Genomic DNA, 12011 nt, shown 5'->3' with positions numbered 1-12011 from the left:
AACCTGAAATCTGTGTGTAACAGCTGATCTGTGTTTTATTATTATGTAATAGATGCAAAATACTAGAGAAGCAAAAGAAGCAAAATACATGAAAGTTGGTTTGTGATTGTGGAGAGCTCTTTGTGTGCACACCAATGCTAATTGAAGACACACAATTTGAGGATTTTGTGCTCTCTGCAGGTTTCATTATGGACCAATCTGTGTGCTGAAATGTGGAGAAAAGCCTGAAACACTGGAAACTGCTCCGCACACTCAAACAGACGCAAAACAAGGGTGAATTGCACTCAGCTGCAAAACTTTATGAGTGTGTTTGCGCCGGCATATCATTAGTGCAATATCTTTTGTCAATAGGACCTTAAAATGGGGCAGACTGCGGGTGCAAATGCTAAGCAATTCAGGGTGCTGTAGATTTGGCCCTAAGTGTTTTTAATTAGCCTCAATAATATAGTATATATATAAATATAATAAACAAAAGTCACTCTTCTGTATGTTTATATTTGTATGTAGACTTGGCCTGCTACACACAGTGCCACCCCCTCTGCTTAGGCTACTTCCTTGCTAGAAAGCAAAGACGCCAGGAGAGACTCAGCAGTGGAAGTCATATAGAGTCGCTGCAAATTGTGATTGTGTTAACCGCAGTGTGAGGTATTAATAACCAATCTCAGCTCACACCATAAAACAGTATGACTTGAATGAATTTGTAAATGAGAGCTTCAGAATTTCCCCATTTAAATTGACTTTAGCATCAGTGATTATAACTGTAACCCACAAGTAATTAAATAGTGTTAATTAATTAGTGTTAGCTTGTTGTCCTCTGCTATTAGCTGAATCATTGTTTATGTCAAATTTGCAGAACTGAAATGCGTCCTACAAAACAGGATGGACCTCTGGAGAATTTTAGCAGTCAAGAGCTGAATAAGTATTTCTTTTTTTCTTCTTAATGTGGGCTTTCTTTACTTAACGTTAAATAATCAACAGTGCTGCTGGATAACCAGAGATACCCCTGAGGAAAAACAAAATATTTTCTTGTTCAATATTGCTATTAAATGCAATATAGTGTTACTGAGGGGGACGGTCTGATCATAAACATTGAAGCCAGAGCAGATAATTACTGATAAGAACTTGGTGTGAACATTAATATATGCATTGTGAAATTGTGCCCCCTCAAAAAAAAAAAAAAAAAAATGGACACCCCTGAGTGCACATATGGCTGTATTCTTGTATACAAGTTTTTTTTTCACAGTCAATAAACAGCTCTGAATAGCCTGCCAGCCTCCAGTAGGGCAAAGTGACATAAGTGTCTGAGTGCAGTACAGTATACAGTCTGCTGTGGAGGCATTATACGCAGCGACAGAACACTTCAGGGCAACAGGGGCACTTTACTAGAGTTGATCGATCAGGAATATAAACTCACATGAATCTTCAAACTGTTTTGAAGAAATGGAGAGTTATGGAGAGATATTAAGTTCGGATTTTTCGTCTGACTTATGGCATCTGAAGCGCACTTCCTCCACAGTCTATTAAATACAGCTCAGTGAAATGACAAAAATGAATAGTGCAGCCTAAAGCCTGACAGAGAGGACACATGGTTTTCAAGTTAAAATATGGTGTTCAAGTTAGAAAGTGGCATCATACACTTACTACAGTGAACACAGTCTTTAAGTATCAAATCAATCAAATCGATGACATTTGATCAATTAAAAGCCACAGTAAAAAATCTCAAATAACTGCACATACAGCTGGCACACACAGACTTCAGCTGTATTATGGTGGAATTGCTGTTTCTGCTCCAATCAGCGAGATGTATCCAGGCTGTCAATTCTCAAATTGAACGTCTGCAGCTCAGAGTGCCTCAAACAACCTCTTTCTTCTATAATAATGTTAAAGTTTTCCTCCACTCAGCTTTCAGATGATTTGGGTCATGGTGAAAATGTGACGACTCAAAAGCAATTCTGAAATTCTGCGTGAATGCCTCTTCCTATTGCAAAAGTCACAAAGACATTTTTCCACAAATGCACCAAAATAGAATAGACTAGAATAGACCAGAATAGAAAACCTTGGGCATTATATGTGTGGCCTTCATTTTTTTCAGATTTAAGTGGGAAAAAAGTCTCAGTTTTTAAACCATTATTTCTGAAGTAAGGTTTTATCAAATGTCTAAAATTAACTCATGTTTTGCGTATTTTTTTTGTTTTGTACATCTTACATTCCCATATGTGATCTGTAATTGTATTGTACATGATTCAGTGATAAGACAAGAAAACAATATACCTTTATTTATGCTTTCAATATGGACAAGAACAGTGACAATCAATCACTGTGACAGTCAGATTTTTGAAATCCCAAAATATTAATACCTTACTAATAGCAACTATGTTGCTTTCATACTCTAAATACACCTGTAATGGAAACAACTGTAGCTGCATTAGGCTGTTTTGCATGCTGGGAAAACCAAATTGTAGCAATTTGTAGAAATTATTTTTCTGAACTTTGAGGACTGGAAGAGGTTTTATGGAAATTATGATATGTAGCAGGTACAATCATTATTGGTGAGTTCAGCCTCTATTTTTGATGGAGCACTTCTGCTTTAATGTTTACAAGTTATACATTTTATTCTTTGCTGGTCTCTCTCTTTAAAAATATCTGACCAAATCTGGTCAATATACAGTACAGGGTTTTATTGATAGGAGAAACTTTTCTGTTGCAGCCCCATTTTATGACTTTATCTGATAAGATGAGTGCACTTTTACCTTAAAAGTGTTCCTACATTTAATACATTTTCATAGGATGGGGAACAATGATGATGTTATGAAGTTCCTCCAAAAAAGTGGATCAAACAGCAGGGTGGGACATGAGCACCGCAACCCCCCATTCCAGTCTCCACAACATGCCAAATCAAAATGAATGCCATGAATTTCTACATTTTCTGGATCACCATATGCAAATAATTCAAAATGTACATTGTAGCACGAACCCTAACCCTGTCCCCAAAAGAGAGGGGCATTCAGACTTTAACTTGCTTTCTAGCTGTGAAAATGCTATCTAGCTAAATAATGTCAGCTAAACCTTAGCTTGCATTAAGTTTGTTTGCCACCTGACTTACTTTTGGAATTATTGAGGTAGCTAGCTAGCACAACGACATAACAAGACAAAGTTACAGAAGAAAATTCTACATTACTAACTAGTTAAATAGCCATTTAGCCTGATCTGTTATTCCCTAATCTGTTATCACAGCCAGAAACGAGCGACAGAAGCTCCATTTCTGAATGCACGAACGCTACTTTACCATACTTCAATTGTTTCAATCTAACTTGACCAATAGATTTTCAGCCCCGCGGCTGCAATGTGCCTAGGGGCAACCAACTATTATGTTCTCTCTCTGCCTTACTGAAAAAACATGATGCTCTGTAACATGCCCATACTGCTTTAAATAGACCACCATTAACGCCGTTTCTGTGCTGGTGTCCATTTATTCTTTATGCAATAAACCTCACATCTGTCCTTTACTGTTAATTTTCACAGTGGACTATTGTCAAGTGCCTGTTTAAGATATTGCATATAGGCAGTTTTCCAAGTCAATGCTGGTCTCTTGCCATCCCCCATATAATGCACAAACATGCAAACATACTGAAGGCTATACTGAAGAAAAAAACAACAAAACATAACCTTCAGAATTAAACCACTGGTGACCACATAAAGGAAGTGATAACTGCTGCTTTTTTTTTCTTTCTTATGACCTTGTTGAGTTATTTTTATTTTCAGATGCAGTCTCCACAGCACTTCATTATTTCTAACATTTCAACATCTTGTGATTATCAAGATTAAGATTAACACCTTCTTTATTGTAATTTCTCAGTACTGTACGTGTACACTTAAACAAAATTTATCTCTTGCATTTGACCCCTTCTATACACTAGGATGAAGAGACAAATATTTATCTGGGATAAACAAATTGTTGGTTGTTGGTCTAAAGATATGTGCACATTGTTCTGTAACTCTGGGTCTGATGAGGATTTTTTTATACATAATGAAAAGCTCAACATTTGTTTGTTTAGAGAATCTGTTGCCAAGGCCAAAGGGCAGTTGGCTGATGACATAAAGACTAAACAAAAACTGTGTATTTTTATGATGATAAAAACTGAATATGGTATGGAGGATTATGTTGTATATAATTTGTCTAAAAAGCAAAGATCACTATATGCCAAGCTGATATTTTGCCTCTGAGTGTTGAAAATGGACAGTATGTTAATGTTGAAGAAGAAAAGTGGGTTTGTCCAATGTGCTGTCTAAATGGTATAGAAAATGAGTTCCATTTCGTTTTCTACTGTCCTTTTTATTATGAGGTGCTGGATGATCTGTTTAGTAAGATAAAAATAGATATTGATTTTGTATAAATGGATGATGCATAAAGACCGAGTTGGCTGTTCACAAATGAAACATAAATTAGCCAGTTATCTGAAAAAGCCTGGGAGAAGAGAAAAATGCTTTTCATCGAGACAATCTGTAGATATGTAACATTTCTTTATGTGAACAGTTTATCTGGGATTTTTATTTTTATTTTGTTTGTGTTTCTTATCTTTTCCTTCTTCCCTATGCAGTACTGGAAAATGTATGTTTTGTAAAATAGTGGTGTCCTTTGATGCCCAGAGATGGGCCAAATGTTTGGAATGACACAGAAATAAAACAAAAGCTAAACTACAGCCTGTGGACTTCTATGGAGAATTTCTGTTACAATATATCAGTGTTTGCTTTTATTGCCTGTGTGTGTGTATATATATATATATATATGTATGTGTATATATATATATATATATATATATGTATATATATATATATACTTACACGTACCATAACATGTACCATGTTATGGTACGTGTAAGTGTACAGGCCTTCCTCACTATCATCCTTCAGGGTAATGTAATATGTGACCTGGAGGAAATTGAGCCCTCTCTGATAAACCCTGTGATGCCCCGTCTCTTTTCCCTTTCCTTTCTGCAGCCCTTGTAGCAAAAAACAAAACAACCATTGCATTATGTCCGCAGTGAGACACTGGACAAACATTTTTTTTTCTCAAACTAATGCATTAATTGAAGGATAGCCTGCTTTCTGTTAAATTCAAACTCAAAGATATCATCACTGAAAGGATCTGACTAAACCCTTCCCTGCACTTGAGATATCTCTCTGAAAGCATTAGCCCCTCCTCGCCTTGCCACAGCCAGACAGTTCTTACACCAACATGGGGGCCCTGGAGAATGAAGTGCAGCAGATTTTCACTGAGTGTGTTGAACATGCGGGTGTGTTGGGAGCACGATGAAGGGTCAGCTACAGTGCAATCCTCCTTGCATTCCAGTTGAGAGCATACAAGGTCTTTGGCAGAGAGGGTCATAGCATGGGCTAATTCTCTCACGGCGAAGTGGTTAGGGGGTTAGTTCAACAGAACACTGCATAATACCTGCTTTGAAACAACACAGCAGTTAAAAGGCACAACTAGTTGAGGATAGTAACACGAAATCAAAACACCCTCTGAGTTATCACGGCACTCCAGGGTTGGAATATGAACTGAAGAAGACAGTAAGCACGTTAGTTATATAATAGGTTTCAAGTTGGGATTTGGCTTCCCTTGATATGAGAAATCAATGTGTTAGTATTCATTATAGTCCTTTTATTATCTGGTGCACTCATGTAGGGTATTTTGTTTGGCACGTGGAAACATATTTTCTTATCTTATGGTTTGCTGCAGGTTTTTATACCTACCTACTATCAGGACTGATCACAGTCTTGATAGTAGGTACAATGTGGAATTAAACCTTATGGGCAGTTAAGGGCTTTCTGTGGCTTTATCTGATGTTTAGTTGAATAAAATACAGACAGAAAGTGAAATGTCATCAGTGTAGAATTTTCAAATACAATATATATTGTTACTGTCATTATATCTCCATCAAACTATCAGACAGGTGTTGAGACACAATGGATGTGAGGAAATGAGGAAATGTGAACTGGGGGCTTTTTTCAGATGTTCTGAAGTGAATAAAGGCTTTTTTTAAATGATAATTAGTAATTACCTTTAAATCAAGTAAAGGTTGTCTTATGTAATTATGCATGAATCATCATATAAAACCAGAAAAAAACGTGATTTGCTAAATTCCCAAACACCAATTTACAGCCATAAGGGTGGCATTTTAAAGGTGAATCAGTATTTATATAAAAAAATGCATTCACAAAAGAATTTATTGTGATTTCTTTCACATCCTGCATGCCTCTGATTTTATCTAGAAGCATCAGTCCAATTGCATCTGATCCTTCTGTTTCACTTGCTATTCTATGACCTGAATGACTGAGAATCTTCATAGATGTACTCAGATTATTGTGTTTTCATTACTTGAACCAGGGGAGATTGTGTGTAAGAGCTTGCCACATATACTCTGACCAGTATACTGTAACAATACTTGCAATAACCTGTGTTTAGGATGAGGAGTGTGAGGCATTGCAGCAGGGTAGGTGGCCTATAAATAGCCATAGCCCTGGGGCCTTCAGAAGTCTTTGGCTAGCCTTGAAACACACACACGCATATGTGTTATATTAAAGCAAATGTTCAAAAAATTATTGTTTGGTTTGAAATGGACTGTTATTAAAGTAAAAGTTGGATTTTTGTTTAAAAGGTTTAGAATGGTTATATAGCCTGGTATTATAATGAACACTATGCCAATCAATGTTAACCAATTTCTGTATATCCGGTCCGCACAGTGCATCGTGACATTGTGGACATGACTGGTGAATCATAAGTACTGTCTGTATCATTTAGTTTGCAGTAAATTGGATTCCTTGCTCTGAAGCACATACTTCAGAACAACCTACAGTACAAAATCTACAATAAAGGTAACTGAAAATTTATCAGTGAGTTCTTTGAAGTGTTTTTTTTAAAAGGCCTGTTTGATCACAGGCTGTGCTGGGCCTGTAAAAGCCTGGTCCAGAGTGATACGGCTATAATAGAGCAGATGTAATTCATCACATTTTTAGTCCTTTTACAACTGACAAAACTGCTGCAGTGAAAAAGACACTACAAATCCATTGGGCCTCATTTTACAGGACATTAAAGTGAGTCTTAGGACAGAAATTTCAAAGTGCAACATAAAACTGAGCAATGACTCCAGTGTCGGCGCTTTGAGGGAGCCGATTCAAGTAGCATTGCCAATTTGATGTAAATTGTTGAGGATAGGTTGTTACTTTATATCCCTCCGTTGAACACAAGTTAAAATCTGTCTTACTAAATTGCACAGATTATCAAGACAGAGTTTGTCTAAGGTTAGAAAAATTCTTGTGCATATAATCACTGTGTGCATGTTGTGATGTGCCACTAATTACAACAAACTGAAGCAATCACCTTTGACACAAAACAGGATCCATTATAATGAGTGCATTGCACTGCTGAAACAAACAAGAACCTCAAAGAAAAAGATAAAGAGATTTACAATGATGATTCATCACACTATTGATGTGTATTTGCAATATGACAAACATTGGCCTACTGATAATGGAGGATCTGGAAAAGCAACATGGGGAAAGGGCAACCACTACTGATACTGATGGGCTGATTAAGGGGTTTAATGATGCACAGAGGCTGCAGCACATCTATAGTTAGTGGAGGGATCCATTGTCTGACTGTAGGTCACAAGAGAATCCCCAACAGTAACAGCAGAGTAGGAACAACAAAGACCTTTTTGCCTCTAAAATGCCAAAACTACTGATACACATATGTTAGACAGCACAAGCATGCACACACCTAATTCTTATTATTTCTGACCCTTGACACTTGAAATCACAGCAAAATGATGCATCAATGAGGCAACAAACATCACGTTGAGAATCTTGGAGGGAAATGTCTTACCATGGCCGCCTCTGGTAAGAAAAGGCATCCTGTTGATGGCAATAGGAACAGTGCCATGCTTATTGTGGAAATGGTGGACATGGTGCGTGGTGCTGAGACTAGAAGAAACACGTGCTGTTCCAGTCTGGATGGGGAGCACAGTAAGCAAGGCAAACCAGAAGGCTAGTCTTGAACAATAACTTAGGCCCATGCCTAGGCTAAAGCCTGACCAGCTGCTTTGCTGTCCGAGCACAGGGGTGGCTGCAGAGAGTCTACCCATGTATATTAGATCCACATGGGCCCAGGACAGACAACTTGACCACGCTTTGGCCTCTGATAGTTCAACTAAAAGACCGCAGGGCATCTCAGTGACAATCTGGGCCCATTTCTTTCATAATCCCTCAGTTTGGTTAGGGATGATGGAAAAACATCCTTTAAATATGTGAGAAAAATAGCCAAAAACGGATTTCAAGAAAGCAGCCAAAATCCAAAAAAAAAAAAAAATCCAATAATCTAGTTCTGGTTGGTGAAACTGAGGAGCAACCAACTTATCTTAACATTTTTCCATGACAAGATGTCTACTGCACAGAGAAGCCAGCCTTAAAACCTCATTGAAAACCATCCCAGAGCACATTTTTTTTTCAGAGAAGGAGCCGAGTGTTTCCAAAACGCAGTAAAGATACACATCCAAATAAAGAATGGAGATGAATCCACCCCTGAAATTTCAAGCAGGCATGTTGCTCGACCATTATAATTAGGCATGAAAAGTGGCAGGACAGAGCTTCATGTGACAAGAATTCTGATAAGAGTCTCCATCGCCCACAGGTAGAGCTTGAGGGCAGCTGAGCCTGCCCACTAAGAAGAGTGCCCCTCCACCGCAGCAGAAGACATAACACGCGTCCGTGGGAAACTGGATCATTTCATTAAGCGAAAAAAAGGACAAGGAGATAAAAATAAGCGCAAGTGAAGATGCAGCGATGAAGGGTGATGCAGGAACCAGCGCTTTTGTTCCCCTTTAGCCAAGGAAAGGGAAGAGAACAGAGATAGGGAGGGGGAGAGAGAGAGAGAGAGAGAGAGAGAGGGAGAGAGCGAGAGAGAGAGAGAGAGAGGGAGAGAGAGGGAGAGAGAGAGAGAGAGAGGGAGCAGTATCTGCAGCAGCGCGGTAAAGGAGAACATCCAGAAAAGAAATAAATAATTTCTCAGCGGCTCCTCATTCACTCTCTCACAGACGCAGCAAATCCAGCGAACGGTAACCTCTGGTGTGGCAGTGATCCACCAGAATGCAGGAGTGTTTCTATTTCAAACGCACGTATGATCCTTCTCTCATGCTCCACCTGCTCAGTCTCATGCAGTAAAGATTACTGCTGCATTCCCCTCACTGCTGCTCCTTTTTTTTCCCCCTTTATCCTCTCCCGTTACCTTGTCCAGATCTGCTGCGCTGCCTCTGACTGAGGACGGTTAACGCGACAGCTGCATGTGTCTGTCTCTAGAGGAGGGCAGGTGATTCTCCTCAGATGAGATGGCTCGGATGGCAGAGACTGAGACGTTGCCTTGGACTGCTGCAGCAAAAATTATGCTAATTAAAAGCACCGTCGTATCATAATGAATCCTGGATGGGTGAAATTCCGGGACAGCCTGGACCCCTGCGAAAATAACCTTTGTTTGGAGTTGTGGTCTAATGAAGGCGAGATAAAGGAGCTCTTCTGAAGGCATACTGTAGTCAGAGGCTCTGATCCAGCGAGGCACAGCATGTGCCTCTGTGTTTGTGTGCGTGTGTGTGTGTGTGCGTCTGAGAAAGTCTGTGAGCAAATGAGTGAGGAGGGGAGGGGGAGGGTGGGTGAGCGATAGCAGGAGGGAGGGAGAGACAGGAAGAGACAGCGAAAGAGAAAACAGGCAGCCACAGAACACACGGGGAAATAGTGAAGAAAGAAAATGGGCTGTGTGAATAAATACATGCTACAGATTCACAGCGCGCTGGCTCGCAGGTCCTGGCAGAAACACGTAGGAATCATACTGCAGAGGAGGAGCCTGATTTAGGTGAGCTGTCAGAGCTGTTACAGAATGAACACAAGGGTATTGGTATGGACGTGATCCTAACATAAAGACTAGAGAGCTACAAAAGGCATGAATGATAGAAACACAAATGCCTGTCAAAATGATATAATACAGCCTACAATCTCAGGCTGAGGGAACTACGGCTGATGGTTTGTGATCCATTTCAAGGAAATTAAGAACTTGCTTCAAAATTCAATCTCAAACCTCTCTTTTCCCAGCATTGTACTGTGATACATTTTTCTGTTTTTACACTTCACATCAATTTGCTCTAATCCCTTTGCCTGATGTTTTCACCTCCTATCTGTATACAAGTCACCCCTCTGTAAGAGAGCGCAGTAGCTCTCTGCTCTCATGCTGCTTAACCATGCAGAACTTATTCCTAGCTATGACTGATCTGAGTTCAGAGGTATTCTGACACTTTCAGAACTGCTGGGGGTTTTTGGGGTGGGGAAATTTGGTGATAAGATGAATTGGAATATATTGACACTTCAGAGGATGAACACATTACCAGAAAAGGAGAGACAAAGTGGGGAGGGATGGGTTGGCAGAGGAGATGGAGCCAAATAGGAGAGCCGGAGAGAGAGAGAGAGAAAGAGAGACTGCAGGGGAGAGGTAAAAGGAGAGGAAGAGAGACTGCAGCCATATCAGCTAAATCACGGTCGATAGAGATATCAGCTGGGATTGCCTAGTTGGTTGAAAGGACACGCATGGAAACAGGAGGACAGAGGCAAACCATGCAGCACCACCTCTCATAGTGACAAGAAGTCGACGCAGGCCATTACTCAAGCAGGGTAGGGGGTGGGGCGAGTGGGGGAGCGAGGCTGATTGAACAAAAAGAACAGAGGAGGGGTGAGTGCATAACACTCTGGAATGGCAAGTGCCCTAAGAACATGTACACATTCATCTGCTGCTATCATGAACATAAATAATTTGAATTTTTTCCACATCTATCCAGTCTGACTAGCAGGGAGGTTTAAATCCTTTATGTGTGTCCTCTTCTATATGTTTCTCAGTAAATGTTAATGCTGGGAAGTGCTTGGCAGCTTAATCAGACAATAGCGATGATGCAGAGTACTGTCTGGCTGTAACATGTAGACACATTTACAGTACAGTAATGATTATTTGGTGTGTTAGAAAATAATCCTCTGGTGATGTCAATGGAAAAGTCAGTTTCAGCTGACATCTAAGGGCAGTCAGATAAATAATTTAAAAATTCTTTACTATACTTGCACAGAATTGCGTCCAAATAGAACCATTATGTTATTTCCAGTAACAGTCAGAACTGGGTAAAAGAAGTTGGAGTGGGATGATTTATAGCCAGTGACTTAGACTGTCAGGCTCTCCAGCATATAAACATCTTTCTAGGCGGCGATGATATCTTGGTGAGAGCTGTCTAGAATGAAAGGATTGCATTAATCAATTTACGTGCTTGAGGGTTGCTCGACATGATGAAAGCCATGCTATCTGGACAACAAGAAAGGGGAGGGTGGGTTAGGCAGTGGTGATTGTAACCTTGTGTTGTCCTTGGGTATTTAATAAGTTGGGCATCCCACGCAGTTCTTCCTATTAATGCACACCTCAGAGGATATACATCAAATGTGTATTTGATGTATGATGGTATATTTTATGGTGAGCTTTTAGATTTTAAAAAATGGGATGACTGCCCTGTATGTGCTATTTCTGCAGTTCTAGTCTAATAAACCTTTGATCTGCATATTTACATTTCCCTACAGGCTATTTTAAACCTATTTTTCCCCACTTATAGAGCAGTTTGGCAGATCTTTGTGAATTTACATAATCAAATTATTTTCACATATATGAAATAATATACAGTATATAAACTATGAATGTTAAAATTTCTTTGTAAGAAAATCAAGTCAAGGGGTTCGCAAACTTGCAAATGACATGATGTGAGAGGACGTGTACGGCGTTTTAAAGCCTTAAGAAACCTAAATGTGCACTGTTTGTTCTCAGGAGGATTTGTGAGAGAAGATTTTTCACAGACATCCAGTCTCGCCCCAGGGGGTAAAGTAGCAGGATTAATCATAGCACTTTCAGATTAATTACTCATAATGCGAGCATCCTCTGAAAG

General features: G+C 39.5%; 1 protein-coding gene across 6 annotated transcripts in view; it reads right to left on the bottom strand.

The window, feature by feature from the left end:
* Window positions 1–12011, bottom strand: part of nrxn2a (neurexin 2a) — a 120996-nt gene that overhangs the window by 22756 nt on the left and 86229 nt on the right. Inside the window, exon 1 of one of the 6 annotated variants that reach the window (XM_044370842.1) lies at window positions 7886–9619. The exons of the other annotated variants lie outside the window; for them this stretch is intronic. Coding sequence (XP_044226777.1) covers window positions 7886–8228 — 343 coding nt within the window. The 5' untranslated portion in view covers window positions 8229–9619. Of the gene's footprint in view, window positions 1–7885; window positions 9620–12011 lie in introns of those variants that run through there. 6 annotated transcript variants of the gene reach the window in all.

The sequence above is a fragment of the Thunnus albacares genome, chromosome 13, assembly GCF_914725855.1.
Source record: "Thunnus albacares chromosome 13, fThuAlb1.1, whole genome shotgun sequence".
NCBI lineage: Eukaryota > Metazoa > Chordata > Actinopteri > Scombriformes > Scombridae > Thunnus > Thunnus albacares.
Note: the sequence above shows the minus strand (reverse complement) of the source record. Positions and strands in the feature narration are given on the sequence as shown.